Here is a 25,274-nt window from a genome sequence, read left to right as displayed (position 1 = left end):
TGCCATTTAACTCATAAATTTTACTTTACAGGCATGCATACATGACAAAAAACTGATATTAAGATGTGACTACACTTTTTCCCTCAGAAGTTGGCTTTGGCAAAGTCTGCAACCTTAGAGTATAGATATCTATAGAGCGCGAACAACCAAGTGGGAACAGTAGGGACAGGTGGGAACAACACGACGTTCCCGCCGCGCGCGCTCGTAGTCGTGGTTGAGTGCTGACGAAGTGCGTTGCTCTTGATTTTTATTCATATCTAGGAATAAACATGGTGAAATGTGCAGTTATATCTTGCAAAAACGATACTAGAAAATACACAAAATTTAAATCCAGTATCACATTTCATCGGTAAGTCGATTGTTATACTTATTTTTATGAAAATAAATCTAGCATCGCGGGGGTGAAGGGAAGGTGGAAGGCGGACACGCGCAGGCTCGCTCGCGCGCCTCACTGCCGCCATTTTATCGTAGTGATGTGACCTGATCAACGCTGTACTCGATATAAAGTTTACTAGAAGAACTATATTTTTACAAATTATTTATTTAACTTAAAAATTAAAACTCTTTTAAAAATGTAAATAAATTTTTAAATAAATTTGTGGTGTGTTTTGTATGATACACTTTCTAATATTATGAATGCGAATGTATTATAGTGTAAATGTAAAGTATGTAATTTTACGATATATTTTCTGAACCGCTAAATTGATTTTGAAGATTTTGATAGTAGAATGGATAAATCATAAAATGAAATAAAAAAATTATTAATATTATTTATTATATTATCATTTAAAATTATTAATTATTTCTTATTTTTATTTAACATTTTTAAAACATTATTATTATTGTTTGATTTATTATTAAAGAAATAGCACTAAACACGACCTTTTATTTTATTAACTTTATTATTTAAAAAGTACTCACGTTTATCTGATATTTCAATTAAACATATTTTTTTAAAGTACTTATAGGTAATTAATAGAAGAAATATTCAAATGGAATAAACAAACTTAATTCAGTTGGTAAGCAAATTTAAAATTACATATTTATACTTTATTCATATATTTTTCCTTTAATAACTTATTGAACATAAAATTTACTTATGATACATATCTATTTACACAACTTATCGATAGTTCAACACGCAATTGATACCTACCCATCCCTATTTGTCACACACACATCGATAAAGTATCTATAGCTCATCTGCCTACGGCAATTTGTGCAATACACGCGCTCTATACTATTGTATTAATAATTAATATATATACATGTATATTGTATACTCTAAGTCTGCAACCGTTGGCAAAGCTAGCAGGTTTTACCGGTAGTTATTTTAGTTTAGTTAAGTACCTATGAAAAATAATTATGTTTTTATTTAATGTATAAATAATATTGATAATGCATTAATTAGGTACATTAATGTAGCAATTAGTTATATCTTTTGTGTTAATTTATTCGGTTATAAACCTAATTAAACATGTTATTCTAATCTAAATAAGTCAGTAGGAAAACTGTCTGAATGATATGAACTCTCATAATAAGACCTACCTAGTAGACCGTACCTACTAGAAATCGAAACTGGAAATTTTGCACTCTGTTTATTTTTATACATAATGTAGAAAATAAGTTTTTGTTTGGAAATAAAAGAAATTTGCCAGAATAGATTGATGTTTGTTACTATTTCACGCAAAAACAGCTGTTCAAACGTAAGTTGAACTAATAATACTGAAGTAAGGTACCTAGTAGGTACCTACCTATCTTTTACAATAAATTTAGTCATAAACATTGAACAAATAAACCAGTCAAATTAGGTTGTTAAATAATATGGGGACAGCTTTATATAGATTTTACGAAGCATGTAAAATCGTGGGTGGAAACCCATCTAAATTCTATTTTCCATTGCTGCCTACATTAGTTCATCTAAATAATTTCACAAAAACAATCATACAAAAGAAGCAGTGAATAACGTTCTCGATTTTACGCTGCGCGTACACAACCGTAATAACCGACAGAGATGCAAATATAAATAACAATAAGTAAAAGCGAGATAAAAATCGCACGTTCCACTAAAGCGAGATGGAAATAGCATTTAACAATATGTGCGAGCGAGACAAAAACAGAACATCCGTCTTCCATGCTTCTGTTTCTCAATAATTCTTTATTCTCAATTCAATTTAGTTGTTTGCAAAACTTCATTGACGTAATGTGTATTCGTTTTGAAAACTGTGATATTTTTACGTGATTTTAATTGTAAATTAAATAACATCATTCATAAATAGTGTTGTGATATTCTGTACTGTGTTTCATGTGTTTTGGAAGTGATTAATTTTGGATAATTGACCCTAAAACCGGTTAGTATTGTACAATATTGTTCTGACCTCAGCTTGATGGTACGATTAAGTATGCTAAAAGAATCTGAATGAGTTTGATTTCATTTCTATTGACTTGTAGGTTAGTTTTTACTTTTTATCCTGTGGTGGTTCTGTTCTTATAAACAAAAGCTAGTTCCTGGAATGATGGCGCCAAATTCAAAAATGTAGGTTTCGAAGATTTATTTGTTTACTAGCGGTCCGCCCCGGCTTCGCCCGTGGTACATGTTTACGTTTTCTCTACATAAGAACCATCCTCGTACTTCAAGGAATATAATAAAAAAAGAATTATCGAAATCGGTTCAGCCGTTCTCGAGTTATGCGCTTACCAACACATTTTGCGATTCATTTTTATATATAAGACTAGCGGTCCGCCCCGGCTTCGCCCGTGGGCCGTGGTACATGTTTACGTTTTCTCTACGTAAGAACCATCCTCGTACTTCAAGGAATATAATAAAAAAAGAATTATCGAAATCGGTTCAGCCGTTCTCGAGTTATGCGCTTACCAACACATTTTGCGATTCATTTTTATATATAAGATAAGAAGATTGTTTACAAAAATTATTGAGAGTTGAAAATTTGAATATAATTGTTATTGTATAGATGACGAGGTTTATTAAATATGAATAAGCGTAAAACTTATATTTTAAATGAGTGTATAAAATTATTAATAATAACCCCTCATTACAACAAAACAAAAATAATCTACATTTGTCTTTGGCTTTTGTTGTACATAATATTATGTATACCTATTCTAGAAAATATACTGTTTGTTTGTATGTTTTTTGTAGTGCAGAGAAATACTCGTAAGTTGTAAGCACAAAAAAAGAAAAATGCTTTCCGCGTACGAAGGTACCTAGGTACTACTCGACCAAGCCAACTAGACGGGTGGAATGCGGCCTCCCCGCCCGCTTACCGCCTCAGGTACCGCGTTCGCCTTAGTACGGTTCGCAGCATCGACGCATTCGTACGTTTCGCATCGCTAGTTATTTCTGTACTTTTTATTATTAATCGTTAAAGCTTGTTGTTGACTGTTAAGTTTTTCGTTGTTATTTGTTTAAGTTTTTACTGTGTTGTTATTCATAGACAGCCCTCGAAATGGGGAAAAATAAGACTATTCATAGCGGAGAGCGAACAGTGATATTATTAATATTTTTTTTTTGCTATCTGTACCCGAGACATGGGTGGGTGACGTCACAGTTGAAAAGGGTCTAGTTGGCTTGGTCGAGTAGTAGATACCTATGTGGGTTTTTTAAACTTGTTTTGCTTTGAATCGTAAATAGTACTATCACAGACTAAATTAAACGTGTAGAATGTAGATAGTTTTATACCCAACATACAATCTTCAAATAGAGAATCTATTATTTTCTGCACACGTGAATGAAACCGCGGGCTAAACTTCTAAAGTTAGGGCGCGTTCCCACTATGTCGTAACGACTAATTTATAGTTCGACGACTGTCGTCTTTACCTGTTCCCATTATAACGATTGTTTGTCGTCAACATTTTTTATCGTTTAGCGACTGTCGTATCTAGCTGTTCCCATTGGATCGCGACGACATTTTATCGTTTCCTGGCAGTCGCTTTGTCGTTTACACATCATCAGCAAGCTACAAATCTAGTCGCCTCTGCGTTCGCTTGGTGATTACTAGTGCGTTTACTCTCCTGAGTTCAATGGACGTCATAGAGTTGCCGTCCACGATTTTTTATCGTTTTACGACTGTCGTGCTTGCCGTTCCCACTGTCACGACAAAGTGTCGTCACTGCAAAAACTGTCGTAGACGACAGTAAATTGTGTCGTTCTAAATGTGAACACCTCCATTTAAACATATAAGCCACGACACTTAAAACTACACGATTATCTGTCGTCACGACACGGTGGGAACGCGCCCTTAGTCATAGATGTATCTACGCGTGTAATAAGAGAAATGAAACGTTTTTGTTATTCCCAAGTTATACCTAACAAGTAGGTAACTAAGTAGGTATGTGATAATGTGAACAATTGATTAGTCAATATTTTAAAATGAACAATGATTCGTAAATTCATCTTTACTTCTGTACTAATAATAAACAGCTGACGAGTTTGTTTGAACGCGCTCATCTCTGGAAATACTGGACCGATTTCAAAGATACTGTTACCGTTGGAAATGTAGGTACCTATGTGATCTCCGTGTGTTGAGTGCTAGGTAATACCACAATAGGAATTTTTACAATTTTTGTTTGTCTTACTGTTTGTTTGTCTCGTTTAATCTCTGGAACGGCTGGACGGATTTTGACGGGACTTTCACCGACAGATAGGGGGCCGTTCAAGTATTACGTAAGCAGATTTCTTACCATTTTTTACCCCCCCGCCCCCCTTGTCATCAAAAGTAAGCAAAGCTCTTACCCCCTCCCCCTATGCTTACGTAAACATTTTTAGTAGGTAATAAATGTTTTTTTATATTGTTTTTTTTTTTAAATAGGAAAATTCATGAAAATATAATCAGAAAATATAAAGAACATAACTAACATCTATACATATAATAAATCTGTAGAAGGGTCAATTCTGTACATTGAAAATATTGAAAAAATAAATAGCAGGGGGTGTTACTGGATCGATACCAAACCCAAATATGTGATTAAAAATTTTTTTGTCTGTCTGTCTGTCTGTCTGTCTGTCTGTCTGTATGTGAAGACATCACGTGAAAACTAACGGTTCGATTTCGATGAAAATTGGTATAATTATACCTTATTATCCTGGGCGTAAAATAGGATACTTTTTATCCTGGAAAAATTCGTAGAAAAAAAATTAATCTTAATTTTTCAGTTTTATCCATAGACGTTGTTTTGTAGAACCGCGAACACACGTTGCGTATTATTATAGGCCTAGCCGTATTTGGGTCCAATAGATATTTATAAGATGTCATTGTCAGAGTTAATCAAATTGGAGACCATCCACGCGAAGACCGACATCCGCGCGGACGAAGTCGCGGGCGGAAGCTAGTAAATAATATTTTTGGAACACATTAACAGTCTTCAGTCCATGAAACCTGAATCCATGATTCTAAGTAATCGACGACATTGGATTGCTGCTCAGTGTTGTGAGTCTGCTCACTTTCATCCGATTTTGGAATGTCTACGTCACTCTCATCGAGCCATTCAACATCTTGGTGCTCTAAATTTTGAATAATGCACATCAGTTCATTAGCACGACGAGCAGCGACTCCTACAGGTCTAACTTTTCCCTCTGTGGGCGTGTTTACTTTTTTTTTACTCACCTTGGAAAAAAAATGAAGCAGATTGGATTTATTTTTAGTCGCCGCTTGCAATTCTTCTTCAATTCTCTTACAATAATATCTAGTTCCTTATCTGACTTTGCTTGTAATTTATAATTTCGCCAAACTTCGCTAACTAACTTTTGTACATTTTGAACTTTCGTCCCAGTATGAGATTTTTTAAACTTTCCAACAGTTTTTGGTGTAACTTGGATTTGTCTATATGATATGACATTCTAATAAGATATTTAAATTTAAATACATAATTAAAACGTTAAATTTTGGCTAATTGCATCAACATAAACACAAATGATAACTTTCAATGCTTACAATACGTTTAGAATCCAAACAAAACAATACTGATAGATGCGCACTTGCAGCCGGCCGGCACGAGAGTGAATTATTAGACAAGTGAATAGCGCACGGTAATTTCCCTAATGCGCGGTAATTCCCCTAATCAGTTCTCAAAGCGAGTGCCTACGCATATGTATTATTTGCGGGAATCCCCGAAAAAACTTAAATAGCTAACGATGACGTAATCATCATCTAGACCCCCCCACCCCCCATGTCATCCAAAATAAGCAAAACAGAGACCCCCCCACCCCCCCTTGGTGCTTACGTAATACTTGAACGGCCCCTAGCTGATGTTATAAGGAGTAAATTAGTCTATTCTTTATTCCCACAGAAACCGCCCGGTGCAGCTAGTATACGTAAAGGATATAATTTAATTAGAATTTCAGTCTAAATTCTACGCACGCGCGAACGAAGTCGCGGGCACAGCTAGTATGTTTATTGTTTTAATAATTAATTAGTAATTACCAACCGAACAAAAAGTCAATTTTATTTATGTCTGTCTTGTGTTTAAAATAATCTCTTATTTCCTATCCTACTAATATTATAAATGCGAAAGTTTGTGAGGATGTGTGTGTGTGTGTTTGTTATTATTTCACACAAATACTACTGAACCGGTTACAATTAAATTTAGCACACATATAGAGGGTAACTTGGATTAACACATAGGATAGGTTTCATCCCGAAAATCCCACGGAAACGGGAATTATGCGGGTTTTTCTTTCAAAACGCGGGCGAAACCGCGGGTGGAAAGCTAGTATTTTATAAACCATAAACATAACAGATACGTTCTCATTATACCTACTATGTATGTTTTCGATATGAAGCAGAACAGATGCTCATATTTTAGTTAAATGTTTATTTTTACTGATAAATATTTTATCATAACAACGCCCCTCGAACAGAATATATAGTTATGTACCTACCTAGAGGTATCAGAATTCAGAACATGACTATATGAAATCATCACTAATTACTAAAAACAAAATCGCTTTCGCTGTCTCACCGTCCCTATGTACCTATATACTTCAATCTAGTAGTTTTAAACTACGCAGATTTTGATGATATTTGGCAGTGATGTAGCTTTAAGTTAATGTACCATAGGAATATATACTTCCCTTCCTCGATAAATGGGCTATTTAACACCGAAATAATTTTTCAAATCGGACCAGTAGTTCCTGAGATTAGCGCGTAAGTATTATAGATTACATACAGACACTCCAATTTTATTATCGGAGTGTCTTTTATATATATATACGTATAATTTATAAAAGCCCACTTTCCGCCCACGGCTTCGCCCGCGCTTTCAAAGAAAAACCCGCATAGTTCCCGTTCCCGTTTGATTTTCGGGATAAAACGTATCCTAATTCCTAAGTGTTAATCCAAGTTACCCTCTATATGTGTTCTAAATTTCGTTGTAATCGGTTCAGTAGTACTTGAGTAAAATAGTAACAAACACACACATACACATCCTCACAATATACTTTCGCATTAGTAGGAATTAGTAGGATAGTAGGATAGGATAGGAAGTAGAATATGTAAAACTGACATGATTTAAAAGAGGTTGTTGGTTGGTTAGCCGGTTGAGTTGCAGGTTCTTCTCCGTAGAATGTAGATACTAGATACTGCTTTCCGAATCGGTGGTAAATGTTAAAAATATGTAATGAGCTTTGATTATTTACTTGTCAAGTAAATAATTAATGACGCGTTTCAAAAGTGCTTCTTTAAGAAGTCTGAATTAATAAATGTTTGAGTTTGAGTTTGATACTAGCTTTCAGCTAGCGGCTTCGCCCGCGAAGTCAAAAAAAACCCGCATAGTTTGAATAGTATGTTTGTTCTGTATTACTTAGTATTCTTTACACACTTAAAGAATGTCTATTCTAAGGCTTAATTATGCTAAGTTGAACAACTTTAAATATTTAGTAGTTAAGTTACTTACATTATGTATTAGCTAACGCTTTTCTCTATAAATAATTTATTTGTTTTTAAAATAGTTTGGTTTATAAGTCCAGAACAACAATAAATAAACGAAAGACATGACGGCCTTATTGCTAAAAGCAATCTCTTCCAGGCAATTAAAGGAAAGGACATGTAAGACGGTAGTTGCGTAAAAGCGGAAACTAAAGGAAACAAATTCCAAAAATAAAAACAATGATTAATAATAAATAACTTATAACTTATAAAATAACTTATACATAGTAGAAAAAGCACTGTTTTCTATCTCACTGTTGTACATATAACTAATCCATACTTACTAATATTATAAATGCGAAAGTAACTCTGTCTGTCTGTCTGTTACTCAATCACGCCTTAACTACTGAACCAATTTGCATGAAATTTGGTATAGAGATATTTTGATACCCGAGAAAGGACATAGGATAGGTTTTATCCCGGAAATCCTACGGGAACGGGTTTTTCTTTGAAAACGCGGGCGAAGCCGCGGGCGGAAAGCTAGTACGTATATAAAAATGAATCGCAAAACGGCTGACCCGATTTCGTAAATTATTTTTTTATAATATTCCTTGAAGTATGAGGATGGTACTTATGGAGAGAAAACGTAAACATGTACCACGGGCGAAGCCGGGACAGACCGCTAGTTTTTTTAAAATTACGTTATCTGTGTTCTGTATTATTATTGTTAACTTTGAGGCATTGAACATCAATGTTTACTTTTTGTGTAAAGTATCGACTTTGAAATCATTTCAAAGATGGCGGATCACCATGTATCGGATTTTCCTCGTATCGATTACGATATTCTTGATTTTAGGGCTGCCAACTGTAGATAATTTAAATAATATTATTAATTATTTTATAGCGGTAAGTTATTTTTGTCATTTTTACGATAACTATAATTAATTACTTTATTTACTTAAGTTTAGTTTGTCAATAGAAAATAAAAAAATATATTTTTGATAATGCTCATTATCAATAGAAACCGTTTAGAGGTACTTAAATCATTCTCATATTTATTCTTTTAAAAATAAACTAGCTATTTCCGCGGTTTTACCCGCATTGCTCCGCTCCTACTCTTGACTTTTGACGATACAATATGGCTTGCCTTCCTCGATATTTGGACTATCTAAAACTGAAATAGTATTTCTTCGAAGAGATTAGCGAGTTCAACAGAACAAACAAACTCTTCAGCTCTATATTATTAGTATCACTGTGAGTATCACTACATCACTACATAGTATAATCACTACATAGTATAAAACAAAGTCGCTTTCTCTGTCCCTATGCCCCTATGTCCCTTTGTATGCTTAAATCTTTAAAACTACGCAACGGATTTTGATGCGGTTTTTTTTAATAGATAGAGTGACTCAAGGGGAAGGTTTTAGTATATAATTTATTAGGTTTTAGAAAAAGCGGGCGAAGCCGCGGGCGGTAAGCTAGTAGATAAATAAAATACTTTTACTATATAACTGACTAGCTGCTCCGCGCGGTTTCACCCCCGTGGCTCCACCCCTGTTGGTCGTAACGCGATGATATATAGCCTATAACCTTCCTCGATAAATGGGCTATCTAACACCGAAAGAATTTTTTAAATCGGACCAGTAGTTCCCGAGATTAGCGCGTTCAAACAAACAAACAAACAAGCAAACTCTTCAGCTTTATAATATAAGTATAGATATACCAACCCTACTGTTTGGTTAGCATATCTCTTGATATGGTACTAGTTTAACTTTGTGGTTTTTCTCAAGTTATGTATATTAACTGATTGCAAGAAAGGAAGTTGACAATTTGATACGTATATATTTGCTATACTATATTGCAACATGGTTTCGCTTGCTTTTCTCGTTACCTAAGTGATAAGTTTAACCAATAATTACGATTATGCAGTACGTACTATTTTCTGCCCGTGGCTTCGCCCGCGTTTTCAAAGAAAAACCCGCATAGTTCCCGTTCCTGTGGGATTTCCGCGATAAAACTTATGTGATAATCAAAGTTACCCTCTATGTGTGTGCCAAATTTAAATGAATCGGTTCAGTAGTTTTTGCGTCAAAGAGTAACGAACATCCACGAATGCTCACAAAAATTCGTATAATTTATGTTAGTAAAAGAACATGATGTATGATATCTTGTGTTTGAGATTTTTAAACAAGATTTAAATACCTACTAGCTGTGTCCCGCGGTTTTACCCGCATTGCAGCTCAGATCTTATTGGTCTAAACGTGCTCGGTGCTGATATAAACGTGCCTATAGACTACCTCCATAAATATCGGCTAGGTATCAAACAGTAAAATCATTTTTCAATCCAGACCCGTAGTTCCTGAGATTAGCGTGTTCAAACAAACAAACAAACTCTTGAACTTATAAACAACAATAATAATTATTTGATATCTGGATCTGGCGCACGAGGTTGTCGAGATGTGGGACGGTGTGTCTGCCGAGATAATCCCTATAGTTGTGTCCACCAATGGGCTGGTTCCTGCCTCCTTAAAACAATATTTAAGGAGGTTGGATTTACCGGTAAAGCCCATGACAGTGGGGATACAGCGGGCAGTCCTTCTGGATAACGCTCGGATAGTCCGAAGGTTCCTCACTCAGTCGCCCTAGACTCCGGCCGTCTGGCCACTCAGCCGGAGTTTTTTTTCACACCGCCGCGAGGCGAGATACTTGCCCCCACAAATTATTTGAGTTTATAATAATTCCTAACCATGAAATTAATAATAACAATAACTAGTCTAACGCCCAATTAAAAAAATAACATCACAATAGTTTTACAGATAATTAATAAAGCGACAAAATGGCGGGAAATCACGCGCCACGTGACGTCATCAATTATACCCACTATTTAATAATCGTTAATGTTATCTACGTATTAATTTTAATTGACGAAAACAAACAATTTTGTGGGGGATTTTCATTTTACTTATAACTGATTAGCCACTTTTATATTGACACTAGTTTTCCGTCCGCGGCTTCGCTTTCGTTTTCAAAGAAAAACCCGCGTAGTTCCCGTTCCTGTGGGATTTTCGGGATAAAACCTATCTTATGTGTTATCCTAGTTACCCTCTATAAGTGTGCTAAATTTCATTGCAATCGGTTCAGTAGTATTTGCGTGAAAGAGTAATAAACGTACATACATACACATACATCCATCCTCACAAACTTTTGCATTTATAATATTAGTAGGATAATTAAGTATATATTTTAATCGGCTTTTAAATGTATTTTGCACGCCTCATAAGCGAAGCGTTGAGGTGGGTACTACTGTCACTTCGCGCAAAACATCTGATTTTTCAAACTTAAAATGTCTTTATGTATCATACATTGCACTTGTAAGATAATAGTATAATACATACACACACATATAAAGAAAAAACACTATTTTTAACATTCATGATATTTTTGATGTCATTTTTGTTATTTAAACTAGTTAAAAAACAGTTTAAAAAAGTTCTGTCTTGGACGTCCGTGTGTCTGTATGTGCGGAGGATTTTCTTGTTAACACGATAGCGACCGAAATACTTTACTAATCGAGTCTTTTTTTTTCTCTTACGCTTGAGTATGCTCAGGAATAGAACCCTTTCATTTTTCAGGGTCTGATTCGATGTGTTTTAATTGTTATTAAATAAACAAAAATAATAATTAATAAATAATTATTAAAAAAAATTATGAGGCGTTCACTTTTGGATTTTCCAAATTATATTTGCATATTAAATACAGTATATCTGTACACCATTATCAGTAAATGATAAGAGTCATATGTATTGTATGTTTATATTATAATGTCAAAGGTTAGTAATCAAGTGTTTTTAATATTAAAATGAGTTTAAATGCTCTTTATAAAAAGGAAATATTTGTGGAAAAGTAATAAATCGGTTAAGTGCGAGTCGGACTCGCGACACTAAGGGTTCCGTACAAATAAGCTTTAATCTTGAAGTGAAACGTCTTTAGGCGTGTTGAGATTAAAATTTCAAGGTCGCGTCATGGAGTAAGGAATCTTGAACTTGAACAAATGTTGTTACATATGATATAACATAATATCTTGTCCTGCGAGGTTGCTGGTGTTTTACAAGTGACTGTTACCTAACATAGAAATAATTTATCCAAATTATATTTCAGATGCTGTGATGACGCAACAAAGGCCGTAGTATCTCAGCATGAGACGGTGGTTCTTACTAGCTCTGCTGGTAGCCAGCAGCCGCGGGGGTGATTATCTTCTGTGAGTAGACCAATAGACCAGTAGACTAATAGACCAATAGTTGACTAATAGAAGACAAACGGTATGAAATTATGTTTGTTCATAATATATACGTGAAAACAACGGTCTTCTGTGAGTAGACCAGTAGACTAGTAGACCAATAGACCATTAAACCAGTAGACCAATAGTTGACTAACAGAAGAAGACTATTAGTTTGTTAATCGTATACGTGAAAACAACTGAACAGATTTTGATGATACTTAACGGCACCTGTGTGTGTATCTACTAGAAATTAATAAGAATAAAACACAAGCTATAGAAATACTTGGTTTTGCCCGCGGCTTCGTTCGCGTGCATTAGCTAGTTTTAAAATTACAGAATCTTCTTTGGTATATTTTTGATTTTTTTTTTTATAATAAATCTATGATTCATTTCTAACAAACACACATCTATATTTCTCTAATAAATAAATCTCCTTTGCAGCGACTTTCCCTACAACTCCAACGCTTTCCAATGGGTAGGGGAGGGGACAACGTCCGGTTGCAAACCAACCCCGATGATAGCTCAAGTGGAGGTGTCGTGTGCCCTCCCAGAGAGGTTCACGGTGACCGTGGATAGTGCGGGGGAGGGCGTGCAGGTTAAATGTGAGGTAAGTTATTAGAAAAAAGAACAAAAAAGACGTGTGGCACTCGGGGACTGCTGCGGTAAAGCTATTGCATGCTATGCCTTCAAGCCACACCTCCGCGCCCGTCGGAGTGGGGAGCGTGAGGTTTTTCGTTACTAAATTTCTGGATTCGGTCCCCGCGCTCAAGGCCCGCGATAGAAGCTATGCAATAGCTTAAAAATCTTGTTTTTGGGGGTAGTTTTAAGTTATGTACAATAAAAACTTCATATATTATAATTTATAACGTTTACATAACCAGAAATAGAATAAAATATGTGAATCATTTTCTATGGTTACGAGGGTAGTTATAAATTATGTATATTGCATACCCCCCAAAAATAATTCATATTCATGCTACTGTGTGAAACAGAATAAATTGAATTTAAAAAAAAAGTATCTTATTTTAAATATTTTATTGTTTTCATTGACGAACTAAAAATAAGTAGACTCCACAGACATATATCTAGTATATTTGGTTTCTGGTAGACTCACAATCGCCTATCAAAAGGTCGTCAAATAATTAACACGTTCAAAATTAGTACTTTAAATGGTGGAAATAATGTTCAAAATCGATTGTATCGCGTATTAGAAAATTCTGCCTCATAAAAGCATAGGCCGAGTTTTGAATCGGACAATTTTTAAGCGTCATTGTGACTTGTGAGTATAATTGTTTAGTTTACGTCAATATGTAAAAAAGCTAAAGATAAATGGGGAAAAGTATTTTATCCCCTATTTTTAGGAAAAAATACAATTTTTCACAATTTTTACAAAAAATTGATTATATTGCCTTACCATATTTAACATAACTATGCTTAATACAGAAAGAATAAAACACCTTAAATTTAATTTATTATCCTTCCAGGACAGTACCTACACCTGTACACACATACAACAAGTCAAACCGTACATCACAAACTACACACACATGCACGCACCCAAAACTGTCAGATACCTCACAATTGACAGCTGTCAGCCGCCACAGCCCCTGTCATGTGTGCTAGATATCATTGACGGGAACGGTGTGACAAGATTGACGGTCATACATTTGAATGTACACCTGAAAGAGGGACATTTTGACGGGCTGGGTAATGTGACGGCGGTGGTTTTTATGTATACGGGTGAGTTGACAAATGTATTTATTAATTTTGGTAACAGACTATGAATTGTACAGATAGAAGTAATTGTTGTTTGACAAACCCATATAATACTTTACAGACTAACATATGTATAATAATAAATTAACTTTGCCCTATGTTAATTTTATTTTTTTATTTTTTTTTTTTTTTTTTTATGTCAGAGCAAGCAAAGGGGCAGGTGGGCCACCTGATGGTAAGTGGTCACCACCGCCCATAAACACTTGCAACACTAAGTGTTGCAGGTGCTTTGCCGGCCTTTTAAGGACAAATAAGCTCTTCTCTTGAAGGCCCCAATGTCGTAGTTGTTCGGAAACACCGCAGGTGGCAAATTGTTCCACAGTTTCACCGTACGCGGAAGGAAGTTGCGGGTGAAGCGGACAGTGGTGGAGCGCCAACCATCCAGATGGTGCGGATGGAACAGATTTTTACGGCGTGTGGTCCGGTGGTGGAACTGTGCGGCTGGTAGTAGATGGAACAATTCCTCAGAGCACTCCCCATAGTAGATTCTGTACAGTATACAGAGAGACGCAACGTCTCTTCGCACTGACAGAGGATCGAGCCTATCGGAAAGCCTACGGTCATCGACAATTCGAGCTGCTCGACGTTGGATGCGGTCAAGAGGAAGGAGTTGGTACTGTGGAGCTCCGGCCCAGAGATGAGAACAGTACTCCATATGCGGTCGCACCTGAGCCTTGTACAGCTGAAGTCGGTGGGCCGGCTTGAAGTACTGTCTCGATCTACTGAGCACACCAAGCTTTTTCGAGGCTAATTTAGCCTTCGCTTCCAAATGACTGCGGAATTGAACGTCACTCGAGATTTCAACTCCGAGGATTCCGATTTTCGGCGATATACTAAGGGGAGTACTCTTAAACCGAGGTTCTACGACAAATGGGGTCTTTTTAGCGGTGAACGCGCAAACCTGTGTCTTTTGGGGATTGAACTCGACAAGATTAAGTTCGCCCCAATCCGAGACTTCTTGAAGAGAAGACTCGACTTCAGACACAAGTTTGTTTCGGCTCTCATTAAGGCTTTCCTTTGAAGTGTTTGCACGGCCGGGATAAAGAGCATCCCCCGTACTGTCGTCCGCATAGCAATGAATGTTGCTGATTTGTAACAAATCATTGATATGCAGAAGAAACAGTGTAGGAGATAGCACGCAGCCTTGTGGGACACCAGCATTCACATGAAGAGGCTTAGAGCAAGAACCGTCGATAACGACCTTAATGCTCCTCTCTTCCAGGAAGCTGGCAACCCAATCGCATAACTTCGCAGGAAGTCCGAAAGATGGTAATTTCGCTAGAAGTGCCCTGTGCCAGACCCGATCGAAGGCTTTCGCTACATCCAAACTTACAGCCAATGCCTCCCCTTTACTCTCAACCGCCTCCGCCCATTTGTGAGTGAGGTACACCAAAAGATCACCAGTCGAGCGACCACTACGGAAACCGTATTGCCGGTCGCTTAACAGCTGGTTCTCCTCCAGGTACCTCATGAGCTGGCAGTTAATAATGGATTCCATTATTTTGGAGAGTAAAGAAGTGATGGCGATCGGTCTGTAGTTAGACGGATTTGAGCGATCGCCTTTTTTAGGGATTGGGTGGACAAGAGCAGTCTTCCACGAATTCGGAACAATGCCTTTGGCGTAAGAGAGCCGAAAAAGACGCGTTACAACCGGTGCCAACTCAGGAGCACATGTCCTAAGCACAATAGGGGAGACTCCATCCGGCCCTGTCGACTTATGGATGTCAAGGGAAAAGAGAGCATTTCGAACGGCACGTTGTGTGAAACGTATATCCGCCATTGAATGGTTACACCGCGGGATGGTCGGCGGTGTCTTTCCCCTGTCATCAAGAGTCGAGTTCCTAGCAAAGAGAGCGCCCAAGAGTTCGGCTTTCTCTTTAGCGGAATGGGCCAGAGAGTCTTCGTCCTTGTGCAAAGGTGGAAAGGATGAACGACAGAAGTTACCTTGGATGGCCTTGGCGAGGGACCAAAACGCCCGTGTTCCCGAAGGAAGTCGCGTTAGTCTATCGCCAAGTGCACCAATGTAACTAGATTTAGCCCTAGCGATTTCTCTCTTGTAGGATCTGGAGGCAGAGTTGTACTTCTTCCTGATGAGACCAACGCTTGGATCGCGACATGCCGTTGCTGCAACCCAGGCTTGAAAAAGTTCCTGTTTCTGACGAGATGCCATGTTACAGGAACGTCCAAACCAAGGCTTAGATCTACCACCAACGGGCACAACAGAGTATGGCACAAATAGTTCCATACCCTGCAGTACCACGTCAGTGATAGACTCAGCACAAGCGTTGGGATCCTCCGAGGAGAAGCAAACAGGCCCCCATGGGTAGGAAGCGAAAAAACCACGCATTCCGTCCCAGTCTGCCGACTTATAGTGCCACACACGGCGTCGAGCTGCAGGTGTCTGCTGTTTCGAGCCCATGAGTGGCACCATACTCCGTATCAGGCAATGGTCTGATGACCCCAGTGGGGCCACGACGGAGACCTGATAGTTCTCGGGATGTGTGGTCAGCAGAAGATCCAAAAGAGAGGGAGTATGGCCCTCCACATCCGGTATTCGCGTAGGCGATGAGACCAGCTGTGTTAGGCCATAGGCTAGAGCAAAATCGTGTACAGTTCGTCCCGCGTGGTCAGTTGTACGCGACCCGAGCCATTCAACGTGGTGGGCATTGAAATCGCCTAAAACCACGAGCTCTGCAGAAGGGAACTGTACAAGCAAAGTGTCGATCATCTCTTGGATGTGCTCAAATAATCGGTCGGTACCAGTATTCCCGCTGTGCTATTTATTTTAAGCTTGTGTACAAGTTCCTTTAACAAGCGACTTAAAAATATCCTTTTTTTGTGATTGTCAACTGAGAATCTTCGACTGAACCTATCTGTTTTCTTTTGAAAGCTGGGGTCTTCCGGTTCGCCCCAATTAATTATCCTGTTAAAACAATTAGAAGGCGTATTATTTTTTTGTTAAAAAATAATTCGAGATACAAATTTTTTATAGAATTAAAATCAACCACTTACATCAGAAAAAATGGCAAAAAATTCTCAACTTCAAAAAACCTTGATTTCTTATTAATTCCTTATATTTCGTTTCCAGCACGCAACATAACCATCCCCTACAAAGCGCTTTCAACCCTCAAAGCGCTGCAATACTTAAAATTCGCAGGCGGTACAATACCACCAATGGATACAGCGCTTAAATCGCTGCAAAAGATCGAAATAGCTGAAACTACTATACCCAAAGTGGATAGGAATTTGTTTAAAGGTTCAACAGGGTTGGTGAAAGTGTCGTTGTGGGGTAATACTATAGGGGAAATGGAGGGAGACGCTTTTGACGGTGAGTTTTTTTTAAGACTGTATATTATAAAAAAAGGAAAAAAGTTTTTTTTCGATTCTTTTTTTAAGTGAAACTTCTTTAGGCGCGTTGAGAGTAAAATTTCAAGGTCGCGTCATGTCAATAACGTCACGTCATGGAGTAAGGCGACGATTTTGATATCTTTGAATCTTGCCAAAGAAGTGTCAATTCTGATACGTGTGCTCAGCACACACGCTACTTTTTTTTATTTATCGAGCATTCATTAATATTTAATAATATAACTCGAACATGTGTTTGTTTGAACGCAACAATCTCAGGAACTACTGGACCGATTTCATGAATCATTAGTGTTAAATGAATATTTTTAATTGAAGTGTGGCCTATCTTCCATTTGGTAACCTATTAAAAACTCGAATTTCTATTACCCGAATCTTAAAACCCCGAAAACGGTTGTTAGAACTTTTAAAAGACAGATGTAATGAATGAATCAATTTCCAGATGCACCAAAACCAGATTTTTAAAAAATATTTTTTTGTTTCCCGTATTCTCATAATACAGATCTCATTATACCAGATTCTCAGAATACTTTTTTTTGTTTCCCATCGTACCATTTTCCAAATAAACTATTGCCAAATTTTCATAATCTTTTTATTTGGTTCCCATATAATCGTATAACAGATAAACTATTGCCAGATTTTCATAATCTTTTTATTTGATTTCCATACAATCGTGATTATACCTTTACTATCGACTGAAAATAAACATTGTCAGTAAGTAAATTTATTGTTTTACTTGTCCATTACAGACCGGTTTTAGTGACAAAGTCGACTCAGTAGGTTAGGTTTCAACTATGACCCCCACGCTAGAACTGACTCGCTATTGTTTTATTTGCCCATTACAGAAAGGTTAAAGTGTTAAAATCATTTCAGTAGGTTAGGTTAGGTTCGTGCTGCGACCCCCTGGAAGGATTTCGTATATCTGGATATCGTTTATTTGAATTTCAAAAATCTGGACATTGTTTGTCTGGATATCAATCAACTGTATTTCAAAAAATTGTGTTTTAAAAATCTGGCTTTCGTGCATATGGATTACGGTCATCTGGATTTTGTGCATTTAGATTTCGTATGTCTGGAACTCATTCGTCTGGATTGTAAAACGTCGTACAAATGAAGAAATGGGCAAATGAAATTCGGAGTTGCGATTATATGGCAAACAAAACTTCGAAATTTTAAAATTCGGGGTTATGAAAAAATGTCCAAACGTTTTCTGGATTATGATATTCGGAATAATAAAATTCGAGATTAAGATAGGTAACCCTTCCATTTTCGTAATTTTTGTTCTATTGTGTCACATCTCAGTATTTTTGAAATATACTGTCTTACCACAAAAAAACTTTAGACAGGGTTTAATTTTAAACGCGGGTTCTCTTTAATCTGGTTCTGTCGTAATTCACATAGACAACTATTAAAGTGACAGATCCCTGGTTTAAAGTTTCACCCGCGTGGCTCAACTCCTGTTGGTCGTAGCGTGATGATATATAGCCTTCCTCGATAAATGGGCTATCTAACACCGAAAGACCAGTAGTTCCTGAGATTAGCGCGTTCAAACAAACAAACAAACTCTTCAGCTTTATAATATTAGTATAGATTGTTTTTTAAGCTATGCATATATTCTTTTTAACAAATAAATATTTTCTTTCCAGACCTACCTCATCTCCAAAACGTCAGTTTAAACTCGAACGGTCTTACACACCTCCCCCCTACCTTATTCACCAACACCCCCCACATTGCTTACTTGGATCTATACGATAACGTCTTCAGTGTCATACAGACGGACACGTTTAAAGGACTGCAAGAAGTTATAGAGGTAAGTAAGGGCTGGTGAATTTTTGATGGATTTTTGTTAAATGATAAATGAAATTTTTAAAAGATGACTAGTATGTTTTAATGAAATATTTGATGGATTTTTATAGTATTATTGAAATAATACGACAAACATTCTGTTAATATTTTTTTTTTCAATTTATTTAAAAACAATAGATAAAGATGTAATATTTATTTCAAATGTAACTTTTTAAAGTACAAGTTATAATTTCCAAATATAACTGTATTGTATAAAACCAACCTGCCAACCTGCCAACCTGCCAACACTGACTAATAAACATAAAATAATATGTGACACTTACATTAATATTATTTTATTTCAGATATTACTCTTCAGTAACAGAATACCGTTAAAACTAGAAGATTTAGTATTCGCCAACCTGCCAACACTGACTAACCTTGAATTACAAGGAAACGACATTACCAACTTACCTACCCATATATTTACAAACAGTACCAACATACAAACAATGAATCTTTCATACAATAAACTGGCAACACTTAATCCAGTTTTTACTGGTATAAACTTAAATAACTTGGATCTAAGTCATAACTTATTACAAGTGTTGCCAACTAACTTATTCCAAGATCAGACTAAATTGGAAATATTGGATTTGAGTTACAATAACTTGACAGTGTTGCCAAGTGGTTTATTTTCAACTTTGAACAGTTTAAATGTTTTGAGGGTAACTGACAATAAATTGGGATACTTGGACGGGTAAGTACTTTTTATTTATTAACGGCCTTACTAATAAAAAGTTAAACAATGGATAAATTTCTACCATTTTCTACCATAGCTGTGTCATGCTCTTGTTCACATGAAACGTCACAAACAAACTCTTCAGCTTATTAATATTAATTAGTATTAGAATAGATATTTTAGATAAAAAGGGTGTAGATAGGTTGCCAACACAATATTCCATCTTTATGCGGGATACTAACGCACACACGAATAGACGTGTAACCAAGATGGCATGATTCAACTATCGTGAGCGAAAAAGAGACAACTGCAGTAAATTCTTGCTAATTTGCCACATTTCAATTGCTACTTCGTGACAATTATATCTATCTACACCTTTTTACTTATAATATTATTGATAACACTTTATAACGTGTGTAATGTTAAGTCTGATGCCATCTGACGTATATGATATGAGTAATGTTATGTGACCCGTGTGAAAGTAAATCTGACGTGATGTGACGTGTGTGATGCGATGCCATATGTAATATGACGTGTGTGAAATTAAATCTTACGGGATGTGACGTCTGTGATGCGGTGCCATAATATGTAATATGACGTGTGTGAAATTAAATCTTACGGGATGTGACGTGTGTGATGCGGTGCCATAATATGTAATATGACGTGTGTGAAATTAAATCTTACGGGATGTGACGTGTGTGATGCGATGCCATAATATGTAATATGACGTGTGTGAAATTAAATCTTACGGGATGTGACGTGTGTGATGCGATGCCTATACTTCGATACTAATATTATAAATAGAAAAGGTTTGTATGTATGTATGTATGTATGGTTTTCACGCATAAACTACTTTACCGATTTTGATGAAATTTGGCACAGATAATCCTTAGACCCTGAGAAAGAACATAGGCTACCTTTTATTGCGAAATATGTACCACGGGCGAAGCCGGGGCGGACCGCTAGTATGTAATATGACGTGTGTGAAATTAAATCTTACGCGATGTGACGTGTGTGATGCGATGCCATATGTAATATGACGTGTGTGATATAAAATGTCATCACACTGACAATTTTAAGATATTTATTAATATAATTTGTATTTTTTTTATTACAGCGGTGCTTTTTTGGGTCTGTCTAACTTGAAAGAACTTTACTTAGACAACAATAAGTTGACAACATTGCAAACGAACACTTTCGACTTGGTCAATGACTTACGGGTGAGATATTTTAGTTATTTTATATTTATATTAAGATATGGTTTTTTGGACCCTTTTGTATGAAAAAAAGTTTTTTTATGATACTAACTGGATTACATTATTATTATTATTTAGATATAAATATGCTGTTAAAATCGAAAAAAGTATTTTTTGCTAGCAAAAAATTGTTTCATCAAAGTTTTTGTTGTTTTGATGTGAATCATTAGGTGCGTTGAGAGTAGTTTCATGGACGCGTCATGGCAATACCGTCACGATTTACGACGATTTTTGTATCATTATCCAAGAGGTTTAACTTCTGACACGTGTGATTGGCAAACACGCTCTTTTTTATTATTATTTATATGCACATAATATTGCCAAAGAAGTTTCACTTCTGACACGTGTGCTCGGTACATACGCTCTTTTTTAATTATTGAATGGACAGATATTTTATTATAATTAGTCTTTTATATTTTTTTTAATATTCTTATTTATATATACACATTTTATTCATACATATATAGTATAGAATAATAAAAATATATTTTTTAATTACAGGTTCTATCAATTTCCCACAATTACCTATCTTTCACCCCCCCTCCCCCCTCCGGCTATACTAACTTAGATCACCAATCCCCATTCTCAAGTTTAAGTGATCTAGTTAAGTTGGATCTAGATCATAACTTAATAAGTAACATTTGTGAAGATTGGCGAAGTGTGATGGTTTACTTGAAGTATTTGGATCTATCGTATAATAGGATTGATGAAGTGACTGTGAGTTTTTATTTATTTTTTATATTTTACTAGCTTACCGCCCGCGGCTTCTCCCGTTTTGTCTAAAACCTAAATTATATACTAAAACCTTCCTCTTGAATCACTCTATCTATTAAAAAAACCGCATGAAAATCCGTTGCGTAGTTTTAAAGATTTAAGCATACAAAGGGACAAAGGGACAGAGAAAGCGACTTTGTTTTATACTATGTAGTGATTTATTTTTCATTGTATACACAGTTAATATTCAATTTTCGGCTTCATGGATATAAGCCATTTATAATATTACTAGCTGTGCCCCGCGGTTTCACCCGCATTGCTCCGCTCTTGTGGGTCTTAGCGTGATGATATAATATAGCCTATAGCCTTCCTCGATAAATGGGCTATCTAACACCGAAAGAATTCTTCAAATCGGACCAGTAGTTCCCGAGATAAGCGCGTTCAAACAAACAAACTCTTCAGCTTTATAATATACATATAGCTAGTTGTATTATACATATATCAAATTAAATATCTTATGTTTTTGAAGTAATTAATATTATCATTTTGATTGTTTTTACGAGTTTTCTACATTTTTTTACATTTATTATTTAAAAAAATCTATTTCAGCCAGAAACTACATAATTTAAACTAAAATACTAATTTAAAAAAAAAAAACCTTTGTTACAGGACATCGACCTATCCTTCATAGGCTCCGCCACAGTGGACTTACGTCACAACAACATCACGACGATCCGACTTACCGACACGACATATCTAACCGACACGATATATCGTACCGACACTACCGACACACCTCTGGAAATTCTCTTAGACAATAACCCATATAACTGCGACTGTTCCCTTTACACACTACTCAAATATATGAAAAACAACCCTAAAAATAATCGTTTTATATTGGGAAATGCGCAGTGTGTAAAACCAGATGATTTGTCGAACAACACGTTGGCCGACTTGTCGCCCAACAAATTGGTTTGTGAATACAAAAATTGCCCACAAAATTGTACTTGCTTCGTTCGACCGGCGACTTTAAAATATGAAATATATTGCAATAAATCGCTAGACAAGTTGACCGATTTGTTGCCCGATTTACCAGATGAGTTGAAAAACGCCGAATTAAGTCTAAAAAAATCGACAGATTTAAGTTATTTACCAAGTTATGTTAAGTTGGTTAACTTAACTGGTTTGAACTTAACAGACGCGCCTAAAGTTAATATCGCAACTACGATAGATTTAAGTAATAATAACTTAACACAAGCACCAATAGAATTACTTAAAAACAACTGTTCTTTATACTTAGCGAAAAACCCATTTAAATGTGATTGTTCCTATAAAAACAGTTTACAAATCTTACGACGGTATAAAAACAACATTTTAGACTATGGTCTAATAGCTTGCGATAATTCTGAAGTTATATCTTCCAAAAATATAGACTCTATATGTGTTCTGCGATACGCTATTATGGCTATATCTTCTCTGGCCCTATTAACAATAATTTCTATAACGTTGATACTAAGTTATTACAAAAACCGTGTTTTCATACGAATTATTCTTCGAAAACTCGGTTTTACGATCGCCGATGTTTTACCAGATGACATAAAATACGACGCTTTCATAAGTTACGCACACCAAGACGAAAATATTGTTACAAACAAAATTCTACCAAATTTGGAGGGTAGAAAGAAATTAAAATTGTGCATACACACTCGTGATTGGCTGGTCGGGGATTGGATCCCCGAACAAATAGCAAAATCTATAGATCAATCGCGATGTACTATAATTGTTTTATCTAAAGATTTCGTTGAATCTATATGGGGTAGTTTGGAATTTCGCACCGCACACACTAAAGGCAGGATCGTAATACTAGTAGTGGACGATGTTTATCAAAAAACTAATCTAGATAGTGATTTAAAAGCATATTTAACACTAAATACATATATAAAGTTGGACGATCCGTTTGTTTGGGAGAGACTAAATGACGCCATTTTAGTGCACGGGAAGAATAAAACTTTAAAGGAAGTTAGTGAGAAAATTGCGCCCGTTCTGCTAAATGTCAAGTTGAATCAAGATGGCAAATTGGTTAATACTGCGCCTGGGGTTTAAATTATAGATAACTAGCTTTCCGCCCGCGGCTTCGCCCGCATTTTAAAAGAAAAGCCCGCATAGTTCCCGTTCCCGTGGGATTTCCGGGATAAAACCTATCCTATGTGTTAATCCAAGTTACTAAGTAATCGGTTCCGTAGTATTTACGTGAAAGAGTAACAAACATACACACACATCCTCACAAACTTTCGCATTTATAATATTATAGTAAGACTAGCGGTATGTCCCGGCTTCGCCCGTGGTACATGTTTAAGATTTCTCTCCATAAGAACCATCCTCGTACTTCAAGGAATGTTATTAAAAATAATTATCGAAATCGGTTCACCCGTGATGCCGTGACCAAGGAAAATAGGGATTCATTTTTATATTTAGAGATTTTGAGGGTTGAATCTATAAAATGAGGGTAGTTTTTGACTTCTGAGTCTATGTAACAACCAGATGTTATAAAAAACAAGGAATACGGTACTTTTAGGAACGAGAGAATAAAATAATAATACAGAAATCGAATATTTACAAACAGAGCAAATTTCATATTATTCAATATATTTTGATCTATAAACTGAAAAATTTTAGTCATATTATTAGAACATGTGTCTTAATAACGGTAGACATAAATCATTTAATAAATCACGATTTAAATCCGTTTTAAAGGCGATTTCCCACCTTTTTATAATATAATTTGCTTATACTAACTTCTACCCGCGACTTCGTTTGCAAAAAAGTTAGTATAATACCACGTTTTGCGTGATGTGTATGTACAGACTGACAAAATAAATGTTTTTCGTTAAGTTTCTCTCACGGTGCATTTACATCAAACGATCGAATGCTCTTCTCATAGTGGGGACTAAGTCAAACACTTTAGTGTAAACAGGCGTAAGTAGAGTATTATTTCGTTGTTCTTAGTGCGTTCGAAAAGATTATACAGGGTGTCCCACTATTGGTATACTAAGCGCGAAGGAACTTATAGTTTTGCATGCACTGATCACGTAAAAAATACTTAAACAACAAAATTAGTTACATCAAAAAATTTTTGCTAATTTTTTCCTGAAAATCCATGTTTTCTTCTCTAGCTTCGCTCAGCCGGCATATACCGCTTCGCTAATGTGAGCATATTGTCTATGAAAACATAATCTTAAACGATAGGTCACATGCTGGCAGCAAAGCTGGGCGGGTTGCTTGTTATGGGTGTACACATAGAGTTTTAAGAATACATCTACATATTTGAAAAAAAACTGCGTCTGGAATTTTATAAGTATTTTTTACGTACTCAGTGTATGCAAAACTATAACCTCCTTTGAGCTTAGTATACCAACAGTGGGACACCCTGTATATGCAATCATGTTCTAATACTGAACAACACTGAATACGAGTTT

The 25,274-nt window shown here is 36.1% G+C and overlaps 1 protein-coding gene across 2 annotated transcripts; it reads left to right on the top strand.

Moving 5' to 3' along the window:
• Positions 1-2,165: 2,165 nt before the first annotated feature.
• On the top strand, positions 2,166-24,884 carry LOC149475299 (uncharacterized). Of its 2 annotated transcripts, XM_089713562.1 has the most exons (10): positions 2,168-2,351; positions 12,042-12,141; positions 12,604-12,769; positions 13,647-13,902; positions 17,027-17,266; positions 18,948-19,111; positions 19,452-19,846; positions 20,946-21,048; positions 21,586-21,801; positions 22,468-24,881. In XM_089713562.1, exons 2-10 carry the CDS (start codon positions 12,080-12,082, stop codon positions 23,899-23,901), a joined length of 3,036 nt encoding a protein of 1,011 aa, XP_089569688.1. In that variant the 5' UTR covers positions 2,168-2,351; positions 12,042-12,079; the 3' UTR covers positions 23,902-24,881. The 2 variants fall into 2 exon arrangements, with proteins under 2 accessions (XP_089569689.1, XP_089569688.1); XM_089713563.1 differs by lacking the exon at positions 21,586-21,801 and having other exon boundaries at positions 2,166-2,351; positions 22,468-24,884.
• The last annotated feature ends 390 nt before the right edge of the window (positions 24,885-25,274 follow it).

This window comes from Colias philodice, chromosome 31 (assembly GCF_061535455.1).
Source record: "Colias philodice isolate Cphi_HAF_F1 chromosome 31, ilColPhil1 Martin Lab GWU primary, whole genome shotgun sequence".
In the NCBI taxonomy this organism is placed as follows: domain Eukaryota; kingdom Metazoa; phylum Arthropoda; class Insecta; order Lepidoptera; family Pieridae; genus Colias; species Colias philodice.
The sequence above is the reverse complement of the archived record's forward strand: the minus strand, read 5'-3'. Positions and strand labels throughout refer to the sequence as shown.

Bases quoted from the DNA above. Each gene is read 5' to 3' on its own strand.
- LOC149475299 (XM_089713562.1), top strand. From the start codon at position 12,080: ATGAGACGGTGGTTCTTACTAGCTCTGCTGGTAGCCAGCAGCCGCGGG. The intron at 12,770-13,646 runs GTAAGTTATTAG...TTATCCTTCCAG, and splicing joins GCGTGCAGGTTAAATGTGAG to GACAGTACCTACACCTGTAC. The intron at 21,049-21,585 runs GTGAGATATTTT...TTTTAATTACAG, and splicing joins ACTTGGTCAATGACTTACGG to GTTCTATCAATTTCCCACAA.